The 24,463-nt window shown below is 42.4% G+C and overlaps 1 protein-coding gene across 3 annotated transcripts in view; it reads right to left on the bottom strand.

Annotated features, from left to right (window-relative positions):
• PWWP2A (PWWP domain containing 2A) overlaps window positions 1-24,241 on the bottom strand; it is a 29,831-nt gene extending 5,590 nt beyond the window's left edge. The window contains exons 1-3 of one of the 3 annotated variants that reach the window (XM_033927087.1): window positions 23,569-24,241; window positions 13,438-15,122; window positions 2,915-2,930 (exon numbers count right to left, since the gene is read on the bottom strand). In XM_033927087.1, the coding sequence (XP_033782978.1) occupies window positions 13,451-15,122; window positions 23,569-24,215 (2,319 nt within the window). In that variant the 5' untranslated portion in view covers window positions 24,216-24,241 and the 3' untranslated portion in view covers window positions 2,915-2,930; window positions 13,438-13,450. Of the gene's footprint in view, window positions 1-2,914; window positions 2,931-12,488; window positions 15,123-23,568 lie in introns of those variants that run through there. The other 2 variants (XM_033927086.1, XM_033927085.1) reach the window with 2 other exon arrangements.
• Between the last annotated feature and the right edge of the window lie 222 nt (window positions 24,242-24,463).

Below are 24,463 nucleotides of genomic sequence, written 5' to 3'. Positions count from 1 at the left end.
TGGGACTCATATTCTTTGTTCAGTATGGGACAATATTTTGCACTGGCTGGATTAAGTGGCTCCCAATGACTTTCTGGAGTTGTTTTTGTGCAAGGGAAGGGGGGGGGGTGTTATGCTTTGCTCTCCAAGACTCATAGATGGGGACATTCTGTTAGGATGTTTTCTGTTTCCTGGGGGGCTGTTCATATATATCTTGTATTTACTTTATTTTTCTCTCTTGTATTGTAATATGAATGCATTCCCCTCTGAGTTGTGTTATTATGACCATTAGAAAAAAAAAAAATTATTTAAACAAACCCTGCTCAACAGAAGGAGGAAGTGGAAGGGAAGCCCAATGATAAAATCTAAGTACACTTCCCCCTCAATATTCGTGGATTTGTCATTCACAACTTTGATTATTTGCAGGGGTGGGGGGGGGTTCCCTTACTTTTTAAAAACTCTACAACTTGCTTAGCGCCAACTCTTACCCACTCCCGCCTCTCAGACCCCTCCACAACCTACAGCGGGACCTTGCGGCAGCCATTTTGGTTTGCGGTTCTGCACAGGGCAGGACCGTACAAAGACCGCGCCTGCCGTTTCACCGCTAGATCACCAGGTAAGTTGTGGAGGGGTCTGGGAGGGATCCAGGGGATGGGTCAGAGGGAAGTGTACTCAAAAACTTCAGAACAGCTGGTTTTATATGATGCATGGACAAGAACAGCTACGTTGCCTAACCATTGACTTGTTTAAACTATGTAAACCCTCACCACTCAAACAGGAGGATCAGTTCATCCTTTTACCCATCTGGGAACAGAACATTCATAAGTTGCAAATGCCATTAATAACTAATTCTAATTTTAAATGCTCTGGGGAAAGGGACCAAGTATATTATCATTATTGTCAACAGCAGTAGGAAACTAAAGAGCCCTACACATACATTCTCTCTCTCTCAAAATTGTAATTGGGTAGATATGTCCCACTTCAAACAGTTGTGATTACAATACAGGTTCAGTTGCTCCACAAAGAGGGTCCATTTTTATTTAGCCGCAACATTTTGGTGGTCTAGCTGGTTAGTGCTACTGCGATAGCCTGCATTTGACAAGGAAGCATGTGAGGCTCAGAGCTGATGGGCTTGGGACCCAAATAAGAGTTATAGCCCCCCAGATGGTAACAAAACACTATAGTAAAGTATTAAATTAAGGTCTTTCCCCAGTTATTTGCTGGCAGCTTTTACTTTATTCTGAGTATTTTTTTTGGGGGGGGGTGACATGAAGGACCATAGGCATAGTGCTCACCTTTAACCTCAAGTGATGAAGTATTTTGGTGTTTAAATGCTTAACTTGTATTAGATATACAATTTGTCCAAAACTGAAGGCATGCATCACTCAGTTTTAAAAAGGGAAAGACTCAAAAGGGGGGAAAACAAACTGTTTATCTCTAGCCTAAAATAGTGTAATTTAAAATGGCCCACTGCCTAATTCTGATAATATAACCCATTTTTTCTTATGATCCTTAGTTTACATGAAAATGACTGTTGAGTCCTTTGCTAAAATACGATGCTATTAAGGAAAAGGACCTAGCCCCTAATCACTACCCAAATTAGAATAAATGCTATATAACAATAGAGCGTACCTGAAAAAACTTACACCAAGGGAAATAAAGACCTAGCCTTCAATCTCCAACTAAAATTAAGATGGGTTATCATGACATATCATCCTGTACTGAAGTCTCCGCAACCTTTAACAATGGTGGTGGCATCTCCTATTAATGATGACATATAAGCAGGGGTTTGGAGTCGGAGTCAAAAGCAGACTCCTAATAGAGTTAAATTGCATGTCATGCAAATATTAGCACGGATATTTTTTACTTTTAAAATATATTTTCATACCAAGTTCTTTGATGATTACAAAATGTAATATTTTATGATATTTATGTTAGTGAAAATTGTACCTACAGAATGACAAAGGAACAAAGTTTGTTCATGCCCCCACAAATTCCTATATAGATATATAAAGAGTTGGAGTCGAAGATTCATGAGAATCTCAGAGAGGGTGAGATCCGGAAGGCCTTGAGCATGCGCAGATTCTCCAAGCCCAGCAGCAGCTCAGCAGAAAACCGGCGGCGCACAGGTAAGGACAGGGCTGGTCAGTGGGGGGGAAGAGGGGAAAGGGGGGAGGAGGCGATTGCAAAGAGAGGGAGCAGTGACGGTGGCCTCGGGGGGAGCAATACTACTGGTCCCCGGGGTCGGTTCGGGTGTCAGCTTGGGGGTCGGGTCAGGTGTCAGTTCGGGGGTCAGGTGGAACGAATCATCCAAGTTGCCATTATGGCCTATGGGGAAAGTTACTTTGCTATACGAGTATAGTGGTACCTCGGTTTACGAGTGCACCGGTTTGCGAGTGTTTTGCAAGACGAGCAAAACATTTGCAAAATTGGTGCCTCGGAAACCGAGCATGGCTCGATTTACGAGCGCGCCTCTCCCCCCCCCCCCCCCCGCAATCCGGCACCCTCCCCCCCGCGACCCAGAACCCTCCCCACAACGCGATCCGGCACCCCCCCCGCCACGCTTAAAGGAACTAGAAAACGTAAGGAAACATTTCTGCAGAGAAAACATTTTAGTGGGTATAATCTATGAGATTCTGAAAAGCAACAGCCAAAATCCTTATTCTGATACAAATGAGACAGGCTGCTATAGCACTGTACAAAGCAAGGAAAATGGGCAGATTAGGGCGTCCGGAAGTGCGTGGACATCTGCATGATGTCATCACGTCCGCACATGTGTGAAGGCCCTCCAGATGGGGCCCTGAGCCGCCAGCGGGGGGTGCTGGAAGGGAAGAGGCACAGCCTGTAGGGCAGGCAGCCGGCACTGGTACCTCTCCTCTTCTCCAGTGGTGGGCGGCACACGGTTTGCGATGCACTGGTCCATTCCATGTTTGATGTACAGCCAAGTAGCACTATAGAAATGATAAGTAGGAGCAGGAGTATGTTTAATTACAATCTAAGAACTTAAAAAAAGAATTAAGCAAGCATTGAGCGCAATAAAGACAACAGCAGGATTAGTGACAACGCATCATTCCTACTATAAATTCTGGACCAAATTCTCTAAACAGCACTGTTATCAGCGGCCACCTTCAAAAGCAGCGCCATTTTGAAAATCTCAGCTACCTGAAAAATAGGCACCAGAAATATAGGCCTGGGTTTTAAAAGCCTGTATTTCCAGCACCTACCTTTCATGGAAATCGCATCTAAGGAGATGCCTAAGGCCACTTTTGGTGTTAACTACGCCTCTAGTGGCCTTAGGCACAAGACTGGACAGCATCGCCATTTTTGGAGGCGCCCTGAGGCATCTTTTTTAATACTGCACCAATTGAACCAAGTTAGGTGGCAGTAGGGTGTTTAACAGTGCCATTCTGAAAATCTGGGCCTCTGTGTTTAGCATCTTTACCTAAGTCCACTGATTTTTTTTGGCAGGTCACCACTATAGACCATAAAATGCTTTCATTTTGCCTGTTGCAGCTGGATGGAAGATGGGAGCTCCTGTGGGCCCCTGGTAATTTTTCTTCAAATATACATGATTGCGTCAAGTCAGCACCCTAACCACTTCATAAAACTCTCTCCCAGATCCCGAGCTCCTTATAATCCCTGAACACATTCCTACAAATCTGTTTAACTACTGGTATTTAAAATGTTTAATGTACAATTCCTTCAGAAGTTGCAGCCACTACACCTAGGCCTTTCAGATCCAAACTTGAGAAGAGCAAATGGGAACCCAACAGATTTAAGATGACTGAATTCTGTATATATAATGAACAGATGCCTGAATATACTGTGACTAGGTTTGAGGGCCTGACAACTGCAGACAAACTTAATTCAAAATCTGTGAAGACCACAACATAAGGGTAAACGGCAGAACAGACTGATGCAGCATGAGCTCAGAAGAGCTGCATTCAAATCCTGCCAGCCATTTGTGAGTTTTGGCAAATTACTTTGGCTCCCATTTAGATTATAAACCCTCTGGGGCAGACACTTATTGTACTTGTACTCTAAACCAGCTCACTTTATAAATGCCAAAATATTAGCAATGATGGATTCCCATTCCGATAGTAGCCGTTCAATTTGAAGTGGCACTACAAACAAAACTTTTAATAATGAATTTGGCAATTAAAACCACCACACACACCCCTTTTGTTGCTCTGATTTTCATTTGATTTCAGAGAAGATAATTAGGGTTTTTGAACTTGCTTCTATAATCAGCTACAAATAGCAGCACTACCGCAAAATAATTAAGGTCGAGTGTTCGCATGCTGATCCTTGCCAGAAGCCTAAGCAAATGTCTCATAAATCATAGACCGCATAAGACAGTAAAAAGAACGGAATAATAGATGGGCGAGTTCCACGAACCCAAGGTAAGGCTGGAGTCAGGTTCCTTGACTGCCTAAAAGTGGGCACTTAAAAAGTTTCAAGTTTCAAGTTTAATAATTGTTTTGATTAATCGCTTAATCGTATTTCAAAGCGATGAACAAATTAAAATTACAATTTCTGGGAAACAATACATGACAAAACAATACATATTAAAAAAATTACCATTACAAACTTATAAACACAAGGAAGGGGGGGAGATGAAATACAAAATCATTATAGAAAAGTAGAACAAAAAAGGAAAAATACAAAATGAGTAACAAAAAAAAAACAGTATAATATAGTACAATAAAATAATATAGTACAATAAAATAATCTGGCATTACTGAGTGCTGTTAATAAATGACATATCTGCCACAAGCAGGTAGGAATGGAATGAGCCTTGGAGCAGCAAATATTTAATAGTGGCATCATAATGCCCTGTTAGTCACCACGGAGGCCAGTTCCTAATTCATAAAACCAAAAGACAACTTTGACTGCTAGTATTTTTTATTCGGAAGGACAAGTCTTCCCTATACCTCACCATCTTTTTTTATTGGCCCGTTTCTCAATACATTTCCACACCTAATCCCAAAGTACAGCAAGAATAAGGGCTCCTTTTACGAAGCCACGTTAGCGGTTTAACGCATGTAATAGCACGCGCTAAACCGCCGGATGCGCTAGCCGCTACTGCCTCCTCTTGAGCAGGTGGTAGTTTTTCGGCTAGTTCGGGGGTAGCACGTGATTAAAAGCCGCTAACGCAGCTTCATAAAAGGAGCCCTAAGTTTCATACAATATACATGAGTGAGAAAACAAGAAGCCAGTAGGAAAGGTATTCCTTAAATAGAACTAAAGGAACAAAGCTAGGGAACAGCTAAGCTGTTGAAATCATTCACACACACAAAATTTCTTTTGTTTAGAAAACAAAGGGAAATCTGTAAACTGAATAAGTGTTTAGATGGTTCTGTTCCCTAAAGTTAATTAAAACAAAAAAATATTAAACCATACACCCCCCCTCAAGGATCTCAACACACAAAAACCAAACCTGTTTTCCTGACCTCAACAAGACAGTGTCATATTAATTTTGGGTCCAAAAAAACACATTAGGGCTTATTTTCGGGGGATGTCTTATTTTTTTTTTTTTTCATGTACAACAATCATCTCTCCCTTCCTCTCCTCCACCCCATTTATTCCTCTTTCCTATCTCCCCCACCCCATGTGCAGCATCTTTCCCCCCTCTCACCCATCCCCTTGTGCATCTTTCTATCCTTCCCTCCCATCCCCCTGTGCCAGCAGCACCCCATCAAACTTCCCACTGTGAGACTGACATACCTCCACTCCTAAAGCAGCAGGGGTGGGGGGTTGCTGAATTGATGAATCCAATTTTTTCAGCAATCAGGCAGTGCTAGTGTCAGGGATGGAGTTGGGGAAGGGCTTCAGGTGTTGATCTTTAACTAGGGCTTATTTTTGGAGTAGGGCTTAGATTAGGAGCATCTTTAAAAATTATGCTAGGGCTTATTTTCGGGATAGGTCTTATGTTCAGGGAAACGCTGCCCTAAAATTCCACTAAACTGGGGTCACAACCTGGGCAGGCTTTCCTTAGGTGCATCATTATTCTGCAGCTCCAGAGTGTGTCGGTTTTATTTAGCCTCAGTCATGAGGTGGAAGCCACAAAAAGATTGATAAGGGAAACAAGTGGGGAAGGTGCAAAGCCAAGCAGGCAGAGTTCCTTAGGGTGTTGCCACCCATTTAGCTTAAAATGCTTCAACTAAATTCCACATTCAGTACCAGCACCAGTTCCACCTTAAAAGTAAATTTAAAGAACTTCCTTCGGGGTCTTTTTACTAAAAGGCATGATGATAAATTTAGCGCTCAATAACAAATTAGGGCATGCTAAATGCTAAAAAAAACCATAGGAGTAAGATAAGCTTCTTAGCATTCCGTGTATGCTAAATCCGTTAGTGCACCTTAGTAAAGAAGACCTCCCCCCCTTCGGTATTTACAATAAAAGGACATAAGACTCAACATTTTGAGTAATGTGTGCATAAATATTTTAAAAAGGGCAAATAAAGCTACATGGGGGGAGGAATTAATCAAGCAGTGCTAGCGCTATAAGTCACATTAATTGACTCTTGACGTGACTTAAATAGCCCTAATAGCAGTTTTAAAAATAGCACACCAATATCTACATTGCTGCACGTTAGGCAGCAATGAGATGCAAAATATGCAAATACATGTTCTGTATCATTACTATGCAAATGTCCTAACACCGTAAGTAGCATTAGAAGCCAACACCATAGTAAAATAACCACAGATTTTTACTGGGGTTATTTTACTGTCCGAGAGCATGGGGCCATGCTCCTAGACTACAGCAGCGAGTACCCCCTCCCCAACCCTTCCCATGCACACTCTTATAGTGGTTACCTGACAACTCATTGGTGGACCTGGGGCATCAGCCAGGAGCAATGCCCAATCACTCCTAGCCACTCTGGCACCAACCTCAACCACGTGAACATAGGATTTCAATTGAATTGCAGCCTATGAATACAACGGATTTGGGCTACCTCCAGCACTGCCTGATAAATGGACTACGGTTTCAGCTAAGTACCCGGAGGGTTATCATGATTGTTTTTACAGATTTCCTTTTTGGTCTTCAGGTCAGCGGGCTTTGGCATTAGGGGCATCACACGACATTTGACTCCCTTTTGATTGCAGGCATTCCACTTATTTGATGTGCATGTTTGTCACTATTAATTGGACACTTATTAGTACTCAGGAGCACCCAAATGATGCCAAATGATGGTATGCGGCTGGCTGAAATAGCAATTGCTGGCTCTGCTTTTTAAGCATCAGAAACGGCTCCTTTGAGCTTCTCTTCAGAGCTTTCAAACCCACACGGAGGGTGCTCCTTCACTTAAATATTAATATTATTAAATATTTATTTAATTTGTTGAATGTGGAGGCCAGGGGATTCTGATTGCCTGTGATGCCCCAGGGCATGCTCTATTTTTAGCATTGTGTCAGCCAACGAGTCATGTTTCCATATAAGGCACCATTTTAAGGTTGAAACATAGAAACATAGAAGATGACGGCAGAAAAGGGCTACAGCCCATCAAGTCTGCCCACTCTGCTTACCCACCCCCTGTCTATGCCCTAATGACCCAATTTCCTTATCTTGACCCTCGTAGGGATCCCACATGGGTATCCCATTTATTCTTAAAGTCTGGCACGCTGTCTGCCTCGATCACCTGCACTGGAAGCTTGTTCCAATGATCAACCACTCTCTCTGTGAAGAAATACTTTCTGGTGTCGCCATGAAATTTTCCGCCCCTGAGTTTGAGCGGGTGCCCTCTTGTGGCCAAGGGTCCCTTGAGAAAGAAAATATCATCTCCCACTTCGACACGTCCCGTGAGGTATTTAAATGTTTCGATCATGTCTCCCCTCTCCCTACGTTCCTCGAGAATGTAGAGCTGCAATTTGTTCAGTCTCTCTTCATACGAGAGACCCTTGAGCCCCGAGATCATCCTGGTGGCCGTCCGCTGAACCGATTCAATTCTGCGCACATCTTTACTGTAATGTGGCCTCCAGAATTGCACACAGTACTCCAGATGAGGTCTCACCATGGCCCTGTACAACGGCATTATGACTTCAGGCTTTCAGCTGACGAAACTTCTATTGATACAACCCAATATCTGCCTTGCCTTAGATGAAGCCTTCTCCACTTGATTGGCAGTTTTCATGTCTGCACTGATGATTACTCCTAAATCTCATTCTGCTGAAGTCCTAGTTAAAGTTTCTCCGTTCAAGAAGTACGTCCTGCATGGATTTCCGCTTCCGAGGTGCATGACCTTACATTTCTTAGTATTGAAGCCTAGCTGCCAGGTTGAGGACCAACTTTCCAATGTAAGCAGGTCCTGCGCCATATAATTCTGTAAACTGCATTCACTTACTATATTACATAGTTTGACATTATCGGCGAATAGTGTTGGTGCCAGAATGGCCAGAAATGATTGGGTATCACTCCTGGCTAACATCCCAGGACTCCATTGGATGAGTTATCAAATAGCCAGGAGGGTTAGATGAGCCAGGGGGACCCATCGCCATGGTCTGATGCTCCTGGACTACATGAGTAAAGCTGCTTGCAAAGTGGCTCACAAGCAGCATTATTACTGAATTAAGGGATTCAACAACCTGCAGAACTGGACTACTACAGGTTACTGAATACTGCAAGGCATCAATATGCAGTAAAGGGTGAACCTTTACCAAACCTTGATGAATCCCTCCCCTCTCCCCCCCTTAATTTAAGGGCATAATTACATATAAGTGAACATGTTAAAGTGTTTAAAATTTTGGTATAAGAACATAATAGCCTTACTGGGTCAGACTTATGGTGCATCAAGCCCAGTAACCCGTCCTCATGGTGGCCAATCCTGGCACCAGTACCTGGCAAAAACTCAGAGAGTAGCAACATTCCATGCTACCGATCCAGGGCAAGTAGTAATTAGGGCTTTATAATTCTATTAATGGTTTATGTCCTACTTGGAGTGACATGAACTGGATTAGATGGTATTAAAAGCTTTATTTTGAAAAAAGGGCAACTTAAAATGATCAAAAAATGCACCTGGACTTTACTCTATATAATGCTGTAAATAATGTTACAAAAAAAAAAAAAAAAAAGTTGGCAATTTTGTGAATCAAAATATTTTTAGGAAATGTTTTTGCATCCATTCTAAGCTGGCTGAACATCTCTCTCCCCCTCCATCTCTCTGTAAACCTCCACAGGGAAGATACAGACTTCCCATGTAGTTATCACAGGATAGTAATGTAGAAAAAGCTAGAGTGTAGGCATCAACTCACAGAAACCCTTATCACAGACTGCATTAAGATGCATGTAATAATGCATTAACTATCCTGCAGCCATGCAGGAAAAAGTTTCCCACATATTGTACATGGGAAACTTTGTGCCAGGCAGCGTAGAAGGGATGGTTGAGAAGAATGGATGTCTAGCAGCACTCCCACCACCCTACCCCAGCTTAGAACTACTGCAGATAGTCTCTCTCTCGCCAATCTAACCCCCTCCCCACCCTTTCCCAAGGTAAAATATAAAATACCTTCTGGTCTTTTGAACCCACTCCCAACATCAGCACATAATTCCGAGGGGGGATCCAGTAGACCCCCTCCCCTGTCTATAAAAGAAATCTCCCTGGTGTCTAGTGGCACCCCCCACCCCCAAATACCTCAATGCTCACTTGCTCCTGCCTCCAGCACTGTTATCTTGAAAATGGCAGCACCATGCCCCATTGCAAGGTTGCTGCCATTTTTGAAGAAGATGGCTTCAGAACAGGAGTATGTGGGCATTACTCCTGCCTTGATGTATGGGGGAGGCGAGCTCTAGACATCAGGGTTTTTTAATGGCAGAGGAGGGGGTGGGGCACAGGGAGGACAATTGACCACCAAGGATTTTGGTATGTTCATGCTGGAGATGGGGCAGATTACAAAGAGTGAGGGAGGCTGCTAGACCAGTGTTTCAGTCCTGTAGTACCCCCTTGCCAGTCAGTTTTCAGGATATCCACAATGAATATGCATAAACTTGATTGCATATACTGCCTCCATTATATGCACATTTTTCATGCATATTCATTGTGAATATCCAAGTCCGAGTTGAAACACATTGTACTAGACTGCCAGTGATAGGGGCATGCAGAAAGCTGTCAGGGTGCTAAAAGGTTTTTTTCCTCTTTATTTTTAATGTTTTTTTTTTGGGGGGGGGGTTTCTTTATGTTAAATCAAAGTCACTGTTCCTATAAGTGCCTGAGCTAATTGCCACTCAGGCAATGATAGGAAAGGTGACATTTAGCAATGAACTACAGGTTACTACCATGATTTTAACATGACAGTAATTTGCATGCAAATTGATTATAGTATTTACGGTAATGGTTTTTCTTTTTTTGCTGTGCATTGTAAGGTAGAGTGCAGGTTCTATCATAATGCTTTCTGCATGGGCCCTCAATATGATTTTACTTGAACTCATTTAAACTCATGGAAATGGACTATCACAGCCCCCCAACAACCTTTCCTAACCCAAGAACCTAAATGAGCAACCAGAAGACATGTTCCTCCTTTCCCTTCATCGATGCGAGGATGCTAGAAAAAGAAAATATCTGCATAACTACTCAAAATCAGTTGTCTTTACAAGGATGATAGAGCCATTTCCACAGAATGATAACAGGAGAATGACTAACTCTACCCCCCTTATACCTTTCACCTTATGTATCGCTTAAGGCAGTGGTTCTCAACCCTATCCTAGGGGACCCCCCAGCCAATTGGGTTTTCAGGATATCCCTAATGAATATGCATGAGAGAGATCTGCATATAATGGAGGAGACAGGCATGCAAATATGTCTTATGCATATTCATTAGGGATATCTTGAAAACCCAACTGACTGGGGATCCCCCAGGACAGGGTTGAGAACCACTGGCTTAAGGTCTTCTCCGTCTACAATCTCCATTAGCACTACTTAACCCAACTCCATATGAAATGATACAAGATGTACAGTGACTTATCACACTATTGTGCTGATTCCTCCTTCCATTCATCTGATTTAAGGTATCAACTATTAAGTTGAAGGGCCTAAGTCCAGAGCACCAGGACAATAAAATGTTTTGCAGATTATTCCCAAACGATGCATACTGGAAAAAAAAATGTATTGGTACTTAAAAAAAAAAAATCTGTATAATTAGCTTCAGATGTCCTAGGTTCACAACTCTTGTTTTTGGGTGTGCTGCAGGTAAAAAGTATCTCCTAAACTAAACTAAACCTTAAGTTTGTATACCGCATCATCTCCACAGAAGCAGAGCTCGACACGGTTTACAGTCAAATGTAAGACATTGAAAACATAACTAATCCAAAACCATCTCAATGTCCTTGATGTTCCTTTAATTTTCTTTGAAACTTTTTTTTAACTTTTTTTAGGCCTCAGACTAGCCATTAGGTGCCATGCATTTCTATGGTCACAGATCGGGATGGTGCGAACAAGTTTGAAAAGGGGGGGACTTTTCTTGAAACAGCCAGAAGGCGAAACATGTCGGAATGACAGGTCCCTTCCCGATGATAGTACGAGACAAGACTGACTTAAGATAAGTCAATTAAGTTATAATAATTTTAAGAATTAAGTTATACGAGACACTAAAGAAAAATAGCACTGAGCACTTTAAATAAGAAAAATGTGAAAAAATATATAATGGGGCTAATGAGGATGCCATTGCCTTAAGTTTGTTTGATGACCATAAAAATGCATGGCACCTAATGGCTAGTCTGAGGCCTAAAAAAAGTTTAAAAGAAAATTAAAGGAACATCAAGGACATTGAGCAGGTAAAAAGTAGCCATAAAAAGGCATAATGGCTGCAGGGACTTTCCAAGGCACAGCATATAGATTAGAAAACATAACCTGGGTCCTACAGAACACTTTCCCTAAACATGGCTGAAGTAACATATGTAGCCGCAGTGAGGGAGGGCAATTTTCAGACATGTACACAATTAAGAGGCTTTGAAAATTGTCTTACCCATCTAGTTTCAAGACTACAGCACCAAGTAGTATCGTGCAGTCTTTACAGATTTCATTGGATCTTCAGGATAATTCCAGAACCACACTATCACTTCCCTAAGGATATCTAGTACAGAAATATGCTCTACAGACCCAGAAGGGGAGGGGGGGGAGGTTGGCCACAGATCTCTTAGGAACTGCAACTTGACACTAAACCTCTTCAGAGCCTTTCACTTATACAAGGAGCTCCCTGGTTTATTAAGAGGTTAAAGAATAGCTAGAACATGGCACAGGGAATAAATTCTTTACAGACTGTTAATTTAAAGGAAAATAAAACTATGTAAACTTGTTTATTCAGCCTAAAGAGCACATGGTATATCTCATGTCGATCAGCTCACAGATATTTTGATCCCGAGTGATTTGGGGTCTGCTATATGGAATTATTTGTACCAAAAAACATAAGGAAAAGAATACATAGCTTTTTTTTTTTTCCTGACCAGCTGCAAGAAACAGATCTCCATGATCCTACAATGGCCAAAAGGTTAAGTTTTCTGAGAAACGCACAACAGATTCAGATTTTCTTCATTTTATTTACAGGTTTGTACATTTTCAGCACATTACACAGATACCTTAAACCAAGAATAAGGGGGGAGGAAGAAATTAATACATCCAAAAAGAAACAAACAGTTACACAACTGGACTATTCACGAAGTGGAATTTTCAGATCATATCCCTAAGAACTCAGAAATTAGTCAGAAGAAATCCGACCGCATTCTAACTGCTATTTACATACACAAATCACCTTTATGGACCTGACTGTGCAAGACTTGTGTCCAAACACAGATTTATGATAAGCATTTGATTCCAAATATAGAGCTCCCCAACCCTGTTTTCAAGTAACAAGACGTTTTCCCACACTAGGCAGAGAGATGTTATGTGTGCAAGAACTACAGAACAAATCCTCCTGTTGTCTTCCTTACCTTCCCCTCACGAAGCCTGAATTCTCTCACTTCTACTCTCCTCCTCCAAGATTGATTGTAGATTAGATTGATCAACCGTAGCCACTCAAATAGCAGGACTCAAATATTTTCCTCTGAATTCAAGAATTTAAGTTTCTGCTATTTCAGAAGTTTTATGCTACAGGCATGAAGGACTCTGAAAAGTAACAGTGCTGAATGCTGACTGCAAGGGCTCAAACTCTACTGCTCCATTTTCCACCTTTCCAATTAGTAAAAAAAAAAACTGCACACTAGTAAATTAGTCCTCAATTCCCTACCATGAAGAATTGGAATTACATTTGAGGTATAAAGAAACTGTTTGAAATACATTTGCCAAATTCTCTAGCGCTTCCTTTAGTCTATCATAACCTTCAAGAAGTAGCCGCAAAACAGAAAGGTTACTTTATTGCAAACAGAAGTAGCCAAATCGAGTAAAATGTTATTTGGCCAAGTCTGTGTTCTAGTGGTTATGTCTGACTAGGCTACAGTGTTGTGAAATCCTCCAAACTGGTCTTGCCTACCTTACGTTCCGGTTCACGTTTCAAACTGTGTCAGCAGGGCCCGCACTTCAGGGGTGAGCTGCTTAGCAGCCTTAGCCGCCTCTGTGATGGCCTTACGGTACAGGCCTTTTCTCTTCTTGTTAAAACGCAATTGGAAGTTTTCTAAAAAGGGACACAACTGCGACAGAGCGAGGAAAGATGTCGTTGGGGACCCAAACCATGCAATGCGGGCCTCCTGTCGCACTAAAAGGCCGTTATCTTTCCGGCTCACAGTTATAGAAAGAATGCGAGCTGGCCACCAGGGGAAGCCATAAATCTTTGCCCAAACAATGTCCCCTACACATATGGTCCTGCCATCTGGGGTGATGCACTTAGACACATTTTTGGAAAAGACTTTAATTTTCAAGGAATTACTCAGCTTTTTGTCTTCCTTGGAGGAGGAGGAAGAAGAGGAGGAGGAGGAAGAAGAAGGTGCGTGCATATTGCCTGGGGGGAAATCAAAGTTTTCAGTAGAACTACACTCCGAGTGGGAGGATTTCAAATCGTCTGTGCTGTCGCTACTACACACGGAGGCACTGGAAGAATCGGGCTTCTTTTGTTTTAGGGTCATGTAAACTGTTATATTGCTTTTCCTGCCTCTCTTGCTGAGTGTCTGCTGTTCCTCCTGCTCAGCAAGTGGTGCACACACTTCACTTGTGTCCTGAACCTCAATACTGGCCTCTTCAGGACCTTTTGAGGGGGCCTCACCTGCTGAGCGGGTAGAGGTGTAGCGAGGTGGGGGCTTGACTGCCATCTTGCTGCTCTGCACTTTCTCAAGTCCAGCCTTGAGAGAGGAGTCATTTTCTTCATTCCTGTACCTTTGGGGCTTTAAGCGCAGCCGGGGTGGGAGGGTACCTGAGCTGGTGTTCTGACAGCGTCGTGTAAAGTGAACCTTGGGATGTGCACTTTTGGAGGAGGATGCTTCCCGTTGTTTTCTCTGTGCCTTTTCTTTGGCCATTTTCAACACTTCCCGAGCCTTTATGTGATCCATGTTTTTACTTTGGAGCACTTTCTTAGTGTGTAACTGGGCTTTAGCAGTGTTTGCTGGAGCAGAAACTCGCACCACTCTACCTCTGCCATGAGAAAGGGTGGGAACCTTGGCCACAACATTTCGTTTGTGGCTCTCGTTTTGACTTTTTCCATCCACCCTGTAATCAGTTTTCAGTTTTTTATTCACAGTAGCTACATTGTCATGCCTTCGCTTTCTGCTCTCCTCGTGTTTGGAAAAGTCACTGCTGCCCCTTTTAATTTCCTTCTTATCTGCCACAATACTGTTTTTACATTTGTCACACAAGACCTGCCTAGGTCGCAGTTTAATAGCATTCATTATTGAAGGGGGTTCTTCCCTGTATATTTTCCGCTTGGGTCTCTTAATTTTCCGTGGAGGTGGCTGAGGTATTGACTGGTTATATGTGTCCCTGATAAACAAAGGAGGGGGATATGGAGCTCCTTCATGGAAAAGTGGAGGCGGTTTGGAAGTCCACTGGTTTTGTGCCAAACTGGACTCAGAAACCTGAACAGGAGGAATGCCCTCTGGAACAGTGCCTTCCTCACACTTTGCTGCAGTCTCTTCTTGGAATGATTTACTTTGGAGCTGAATGGCTTCTGGTTTATCCTTGTATTCCCTTTTAGGAAATATGGTAACAGGGATTCCATGGGGTCCAAACCTACAAGATAAAATGCAAACATGTGAGCCAGCAGTTCACAGTTAATGTGCAACCCACCTGTTACATCAGAACCCCGTCTTACAGCTTAAAACATTGAAAATAGATGCAACCTCTACATTTTACTTTTCCTGCCTAGTAATTTGTCATCATACCTCTTAACACACACAAAAATAACTTTCCAAAAGAACCCCTCTAAACATTAGGCTTCATCAATCCCCGCAAATAGATATGCCACATAAATACAAGCCCAATTCAGCTCCCAACTGGGCAGAAAAGGTACTAGCTAAAATCTAACACCAACAATCTATTTCCAAAGAAGAATCTTTGCAGCACAAAACATTCTGTTCAATGGAAAGGTTCAAGACCAAAGCCCTAAAAAGAAAAATTGACAAACTCAGATCAGAATAGATCAAGATGCTGCAATCTCCGTTTCAAGGGTATTCCTGAAACTGAGGCTTATAAGGACAGTGTAGCAGTGGTGAGAGAATTTTACTGTGCTCTACTGGAAACGGCAGGCAGAGCAGGTATGGAAGCACTAAATATCACAAAGGGTGCACCGCACCCTCTTTAGCAACTCAGCAGTCATTAAGACAGGCTACCGGCATTGGGGCCTTCCCTCTTCGAGTTCCACCTGCTGTGTTTCAACTGCTTCCGCATAGGCAGGATGGCTCCGACACCAGCAGACCTGCCTTAATCGCTGTAGTAGTATAGTTGTGTAAATAAACATTTATAATTTGAATTTTATTGAACTAATTTTAAAACATTTTTGACTAGCTTAAAAAAAAAAAGAGACCAAAACCCCTTTCCTCAGGTCAGGAAAGGATACCATTATAATTAAAGTTTTATAATAGCTTTCTCCATTAATCACCTTTTAACAGTTTTAGCCCAAACTAATGACACACTTAAGATGGATCCTGTGTAGTGGTTACAGCTACAGCCTTGGCACTCTGGGGTTGCGAATTAGAGAATGACACGGTGACAAAATTCATCACCGTTCCCGTCCCGCGGATAACCGCGGGAAATAATCCCATGTCATTTTCTAGTGTCTATTTCAACCTCGGTCCTTCTACACCAGCATTCTTCAAAGCAAAGCTTGCGGGTCAGTGGTTGTGCCCAATTATACTCTGATTCTTCCCTCTCTCCTTAAAGAATAACATGAAGATGGTTTCCCGCGATTATCCGCGGGGACGGGAACGGTGATGAATTTTGTCACCATGTCATTCTCTATTGCGAATTTAAACTCCAAGCTGCTCCCTGTGACTCTGGGCAAATCACTTAATCCTCCTCTGCCTCAGGCAGGGAAAATGCTTGAAGTACCTGAATGTAAACCGATTTGAGTGTGGTTGTAAAACTACAAAAAGGCAGTATACAAGTCCGAATCACTTTCCCTATTCAATTTGATAGGAGGTTTTATACACAGTTTCAAAGTAATCAGACCTCTGGCTTTTAAAATCATCAGTTTAATGCAGAGATCTCATCTATATTTCAAGGTGGGGGGACGGGTCATTTTGCTAAAAGTTCAATGCAAGAAACATGATGGCAGTTAAAGGTTAAATGGCCCAACCGCAGCATCCACAGCCAAGATCATCACTGAACAAAGCAGCAGACATCTTGTCAACCTCCAACATCCTGTCTTCATCTCCATTTCTAATTATTAATCTCCCTCTATAATTTCTTTGGCGACTCGTTTGTGGTACCACTTTTTTGAACAACTATTTTGGTTTCTTCCAGTCCCATATATATTAAGAGTATACACTTTTCTTGAAAAGCGCACAGAATGCATTTGTGAACCAGTACATATGCATTATTGGGGAAAGAGTGCACAATCATGTGCAAATAGCATGCAATAAGAAAAGTGCACACATCAGTAAACATTTGTTTGAAACAACTTAAGAATATAAGGGTCGCCATACTGGGACAGATCAAAGGTCCATCAAGCCAAGTATCCTGTTTCTAAAAGTGGCCAACCCAGGTCACAAGTACCTGATAATATCCCAAAGAATAAAACAAATTTCCCTAAATCCATCTTATAGCTTATGGACTTTTCTTTTAGTAATTTATCCAAACCTTTTTAAACCCTGCTATGCCAACATCTTTCACCACATTATCTGGCACTGAATTCCAGAGTTTAATTACAGGATGAGTGAACAAATATTGTCTCTACTTTGTTTTAAATCTATTACTTCCTATCCTTACATGGTGCTCTCAGGCTTTAGAGGAAAAAAAAAGCAGAATTTCAGACAGCAGCTTTCAAACTCACCAAGAACTGTGCGATACAAATACTGAACAGAATAACTGTTAGAGGTATGCCAATTGCAGATTTGAGGAGAAAGATGAAAGGAGACTGTATTAGAGATAGGACCCAAACTTCCTTTAAGTGAAGAAATGTATTTTCCCTTTTTAAAGTATGCCCCTAGTCTGTCTGTAATGTCAATAAATGGGAACACTTTTAAAAAGGTCCCCCCGATTTATTTTGTATAGTCAAGTCTCTACTATATATTTTTCTAATGGGATATGATTTTTACATTGCTTTCAGCTGCTCTAGGAGTAGGAGGTAAAAAAGTTGCAATTTTTTTGTGTGTGTTAATGAGTCTTCTCTGGCCACTCTCCCCATCTCATTACACCAGAGCACTCATGCCACTCTCTTTGCCAGCTTACTCCAATCTGTCTTGTTGCCTCTGCTGCCTGTTTCGAGGTTCATCCATATGAACGGATCCCCCTACACACACACAGTCAATCCGAGAAAGAACAAAATATCATACAAAATGAAACAAATGACAAACAAAAAAGAACTTTTTTTTTCTGCAGACATCTTTACTGTACTACCTCATCCTATTCCGAGTTGTTCCCTTGCATTTCTCATTGTATTCCCTCCTTAAAGCGGAACTCCAAACTCTAATGGCACACAAATCGTTCTTACATATGTATGCACATCTCCAAATTACAACTCTTTTAGCCTACAGATCCCAGGTTATTAAGGCATATAGTAATGTAGGCCTCAACAAATTTCTTCACATCTAAGAGCCAAAAGCAGAGACTTGTTTTGAGGTGCCCCAACTGTCCCTAATGAAGTTTAAGGGTTGGGTGGGGAATAGTAATCCACCATAGCTCTTAGAAACTCATCACTAAGACTCTTCCCATTCTGTGTTTATGAAAAATAGTAAATCAGTTCCTTAATATGCCACTTCATAATCACTGGCAAAGGCCAGCAGCCTCAATTTATGAGGTTAAGGCATCACAGCATCACCTTTATACATGAAGCAATTCCTATTTGCTTTATCTATCGTGACCTAGGTCTCTCTTTCACACTAACCCCCAAAGGCAACCAACAGAATTGGTGCACCCTGCCATCTATTTTTTCCATTCAGCTGTCTACTGCTGTTTCTATCAGCACAGAAGACACCATAGTTCTCCTACAGACACAGTGCAGGGACACTGAGCTAATCAAGAGATCTGAGACCATCCAGAACTTCTAGTCCCAAAGAGCTCAAAAGTTCCCAACTGCACAAGTGACCTACTGGAGCAGTGTTGTTTCTTAAGCAGCTGTCAATAATCAGGGGGTATGAAATCCCAGCTGCCAAGGTACAATTTCCAGACACCATGGTGACCTGGCACCTGGGATTTGTCAAGCCCTGCAGTATTGAAATACTGCACTGCTACAGTGGCAACAGAAATAGGCAGGAGGGATGTGCCAACAAAAAGGCATTTTTTAGATGTTCATTTGGTTTCTGTGTATTGTTTTAATATGCACTAAATCCATTTAGTGCATGTTAAAACAATTTAGTGTTTAAGAAAAAGTAACAGCTCATTCCTACTGCAATCAGTTTTTATCTACCTCATCCCTTTCCCTTACATCACTTGGTGAACATTGTCAAGATTTCTGGGTCCTACCATAAAGGACCATTTTAATATATGGACTCTGTGTGAATACGAGTGGCTTTGGAAAGGCTTCTACTTAGTGGATGAGGATAAAGCAACTCTCATGTACAGTGTTATAAAGTAAATATTTGCAGTGAAGTTTTTGTAGTGTTTAAATATAATAGACATCCTTTCTTACTCTGCTTGTTATCTCTTTCCTCCAACCATCTGCTGACTCAGAAGAGCTAGTTCAAGAAACCAGCAGAGCAACCATATGTTCAGGTTCCTAAGGGGTCAATGCAGAGAGCCTGCACTAAAGTCATTCAACACATGGGTACTGACACAAGCTTCCTGCACAATAGAACGGTTCTTAGCTATCCCTGTCGGGCACATCTGGAATCAACTCAAAAACACAGCCTTCTATTTTCTAGATCCTGCTCTCTGGAATTCCCTTTCTGATACTATTAGACTAGAGCAATCATTTCCATATTTCAAGGCACTCTTAAATGCACACTCTTTTCAGTTTTGAATAGTACCCGTTGATGTTCTTGGCGGGCAAGTACGGAAAACACCAGATGAGGTTGCACCATGGAGCAATACAAGGGCATTATAGCATTCTTAGTCTTGATAACCATCCCTTTTTTAATAATTCCTAGCATCCCGTTTGCTTTTTTTGGCCACCTCCGCACATTGGGTGGAAGGTTTCATCGTATTGTCTACGTTGACACCCAGATCCTTTTCTTGGGCACTAAACCCCAAGGTGGATCCTAGCATCCAGTAACTGTGATTCGGGCTATTCTTCCCAATGTGTATCACTTTGCATTTGTCCACATTAAATTTCATCTGCCACTTGAATGCCCCATCTTCCAATTTCCTAACGTCAGTCTGCAATTTTTCACAATCCACATGCGTTTTAACAACTTTGAACAGTTTAGTGTCATCTGCAAATTTAATCACCTCACTTGTTGGTTTATTAATGCAGAAAAAGACTCGACATTATTCAAACCAATTTTCTTGAACATCAAGAAGCTTCTTTCTCCATCATTTCCGCTGTTTGTTGTACTTCACAGTTGGGGAAAATGTCTTCTGTGTGGTTTTTTCACATTGTGCTTGCCCAGACAATATCAAACAGGATATTAAAATGTATGGAAAGGAGGCCATAGCAAAGCAAAGCCGTACACCAATGCCTACTGCGGAAGTTAACAGCCGAGTCATGCAGAAAGGGTTTTAACACTACATTAACCGTCCACTTATGCTCATGATAGCTTTCTGCATCAGGCCCCTAAGTGAGCTACACTGCAGGCTTTCTGCTGAGGATGCTTTATCAAACAGTGTAAAGTGCATCATATCCTTTTAGGGTTAATCCCCATTTCACCTCTCCTGATTTCCATGTACCTCAGCTGTATAAAACAAAGCAATACTATGTTTAAAATGTGGGGAAGCTTGTTTAGCTTCTAGATCTTAGTTTGCCAAATTAAGAGAGGGGCCATGCGGTATCTAATAATGAAATGGAAAATGAATTTCATAATCAAGAGGGTAAGAGAGGTTAAAACCTCTTACACTTTATTCAATTCTCTCCCCCCTCCCCCAGACCTGATGTCTTCAGGTCTTTTGTTGTTGTTGTTGTTGCGATTTGAATATGCTAAAAAAATAAAAAAAAACTTATGCTGAAAACCTGTCTTAAATTATGTGACTTGAATAGTGAAGAAAGGAAAGAGAAGTAGTAGATCAAGGCGAGCTATGTTCAGGTACTGTAGGTATTTAGCACAATGAGGCGAGAATCAGCCTACTGATTATACTGATTAATTTGATTATATCAAATTAGAGAATGACACAGTGACTGACTTCATCACTGTTCCCATCTCCACAGATAACTGTGGGAAACCATCCCCATATTATTCTTTAAGGAGAGAGGGAAGAATCAGAGTATGAACGGGCACAACCACTGACCCCCATGCCTTGATTTGAAGAATGCTGGTGTAGGAGGAGAGAGGTTGAAATAACACACTAAAGAATGACACAGGATGGTTTCCAACGGTTATCTGCGGGGATGGAAGTGATGAATTTTATCACTGTCATTCTCTAGTTCAAATGTTGCTTCCATTGACCCTTTCTTATGACTAAGGAGGGTGAACTGACCGAGTGTGCTAGGGTAGGAAAATACCTACTAAACTTAAATGTAACTTACCTTGCTCTCAGATTTGGAAAGGAGAGTAATTAAATCCAAACTCACCGACAGCCATACCAGAGTCAGAGACCCCAGTAAGTTAGTGTTCTTCATTATCAAGTCTTAAATATGGAATGACACCCCCCCATACTAGCACAACATCTGTATCAGCTGTTTTTTTACCTCCATCATTCAACTCTAAAATGTTTTCTGTATAAGGATGCCTTTGAGATATAGACAAGGCAATCAATCTATGTTTAAAATTTCTAATCAGTCCTCATTTGCACAACTTTTTATCATTTCTTTTCACTTTTTGCCCCCCCCCCCGAGATGTGTTACCCATATATGTTCTCTTTTTGCTTTAATTATTGTAGTTCATCCCCTTCTCCTTTTGTACCTGTATTGAATTTTGTATATATATATATATATTATTTTGAATTAATCTACCATAGGGTTTTTCTCCCATTTTTTTAATTTGTAAAATGGAACGCATGATGGCCATACAACAGGGACATTATAAGAAATTTATGGATGCTTGGGAGCCATTGACAAAATTCTGTAAGGAGTGATTATGGATTTTGCCCTTTGAATTTACACATCCAGGGTGGAAATTGCACTATTTGAAATTGGGAAAGGTTATGGAAAGAAAGATTCTATGAATTTGTGTTTTCTTGTTTAATTATTGGGTGGGTAGGAGGGTTAAAATGATTGCTCATGTATGTTTAAGATCAATGTGCTTTTCTTGTATTATTATATATACTTGTTTTGCACTGTTTGGAAAATCAATAAAAAAAAAATTTGTAATACACTTTGAAATATTTGACAATGAATGCACATCAAATTTTAATAAAAACCTGAAACTCTTATATGGCAGAACAATTGGGAAATAATAAAAAGTTTAAAGAAATATGGGGTCCATTAGAGGCATTTGTTAAACAAAAGACTGACTAATTGTTTAAACCCCTAATTCCTAGATAATTTTTACACACATCCAGAAAGGAGGGGAGGGTACTTTGTTTTAATATTTGTTCGACTATAAGTGCTGTTTAATGATTTATCTGAATGTATATTGTTTACACTTTATATCAGTTCTGAAAATTAAAGATTTACAAAAAAAAAAATGAAACTCTTATAAGGCTAATAGCAGCATGGGAAATTGGGAATCATGTAGTGCCTTGCCAGAAGAAAATAGAATAGTTGCTCCAAAGGTAACACTACCTACAAATATAAAACAATTTAAATAAAAAGGGGGGTAGAGCATCAGTTTGAAGGGGTTGAAAATGGAGACAGGATAGTGAAGGCTGACTAGTGGGGACTGGATAGGGATCAAGACCAGCTGGAAAAGAGTTGGAGGACAGCATGCTGGGAAACAGGGAGATAGTAATACTGTCACAGTAAGCGTGAAGGCAGAGGGGCTTAGGGAAAGTGAAGGTTTGCGAGGGGGTAGACTTTATTCTACAAGGGTTCTTCAAAAAGCCTCCACACTTTCATATTTTCACCAGAAATAGTTGTGGCAGGAGAAGTGGTATCACACAAGAGTGATTATGTGGAAAAAAGTGATGCAATTTGCTTTTCAGATATTTAATAAATAGTTTAAAAAGGTGTGGAAAATATTTTGAAGATCTCTTGTAGTTGTTAAACATTACTTAAAGGATGACTAACAACCAGGTCAACCATATTGGAAGGAGAGCTACTCAAGATAACTAGGCCAGTTGAGAATACTGCCCCACCTGCAACTCACTGTGTCATCCTCTGTCTAGCAATGATCTTTGCTGTCACATTGAATCCCCCCCACACAAACACAGCCCCTGCTAAAAAAATAAAAGTGAAATCACGTTTAGAATTATGGGATATGCCTTAGTATATACTAAACCCAACATATAGTGAGTCTGCAGATTACATTTTTGATAAATATCTTTAAAAGTAACTCAAGGGCAGAACTCTGTGCTGTACTCTTGTCTCATAGGGGCCTCTGGCAAACACATGCATGCTGAATTAAAAGGTGCACTGGGGATGCCTGTGCAGACCAGATCAAAAGCACCCACTAACCATAGCCTGGACAACCCTACTTTCGTAATTATAAGTAAGGGAGGGGGGAGAGAACTACTGCAGCTAACTTAAGCCATTTCCAAATGCAAAGCTGCTAATGATCTTGCAAATCAAGTAGAAATAGTATAAGCCGAGACAAGCAACATTAATTTTAAGCTACTACAAACAACCTACATTTCTAACTTTTTGAGACCTGGGTTTCCTCTATCCTTATTTGCAGGTAGTTTATAATTGATCGCCCCTGCCCTCGAGCCTGGATCTTTGCTAGTTTCTTAGAATTTGAGAAAACGGGGGGAAACCCCCCCCCCCCCCAATCTGGCCCCAAATATTGCCGTTAGTTCTCTGCATCTGATCTCCCTCTGCCCGTCTCACCTTTTGGACAGGTCCATGAGGACCCCCGAGAAAACCCTGTCCCCGAGCTGGAAGGACACCACCAGCGCGTCCTCGATGATGTGATCCAGGGTGACCCACACCGCCGAGCCCGGGACCAGCTCGGCCGCCGACTCCTGGGGCGGCAGGTCGGGGACGGGAGGCTCCGCGGCCGCGGGCGGCTCTTCCACGCGCAGAGGCTCGGGCGCGCGACCGCGGGCAGGGTCCGCCGCCCGGGGGAAGGCGCAGGCGGCGGGCTCCTGGCCCCGGCCGGTGCTGCTGGGCTCGGGCTCCGGGGCGCACGCGAGCTCGGCTTCGGAATGCGCCGCTGGTGAACGCTGCTGCTGCTGCGGCTCCTCCTCCTCAGGCGCTCGCTGCCCGCGCGCCGACACACCCTCGCGCGAGGCGGCCACCTCCGACTCCAAGGCCTCGTCCTGCCCCGCTGGCTCGCGAGGGCTCGCGCGCTCCGGAGCTCTCGCGCCCACTCTGGGCTGCTGTGGCGGCGGCGACAACTCCTCGGCCTGGGCGGAAGCGCCGCAGGGCGACGGACGGAGGGCGCCGGCCTCGCTCGCGGCTGTCGGCTCGGGCTCCGGCTCGGCCTCCCCGCCGTCGCCCGAAGCCGTCGTCGCTGCAGCCTCCGCGGCCGCCATTTTTCTTTCTCGCTTCTCCTGCTCGGGCGAATCGACGCTCGGCCTTCACCTTGGGCGCGTGAGCTCCCGCCCACTGAAGCCGGAGCCGCATTGCAATTGGCTAGCCGCTCCCGAGTCCGCTCGGCGATTGGAGGGAGCGGGTATAGCTCGGGCCGGCGCCCGCCTCAGAGAAACTTTCCGTTGGTCCGGGTTATTGTCAAACATTCGAGCTAGATTTGGAACCCGCAGGCTACCATGCTTGCAGAGAG

Source organism: Geotrypetes seraphini, chromosome 18 (assembly GCF_902459505.1).
Source record: "Geotrypetes seraphini chromosome 18, aGeoSer1.1, whole genome shotgun sequence".
Classification (NCBI taxonomy): Eukaryota; Metazoa; Chordata; class Amphibia; order Gymnophiona; family Dermophiidae; genus Geotrypetes; species Geotrypetes seraphini.
The sequence above is the reverse complement of the archived record's forward strand: the minus strand, read 5'-3'. Positions and strand labels throughout refer to the sequence as shown.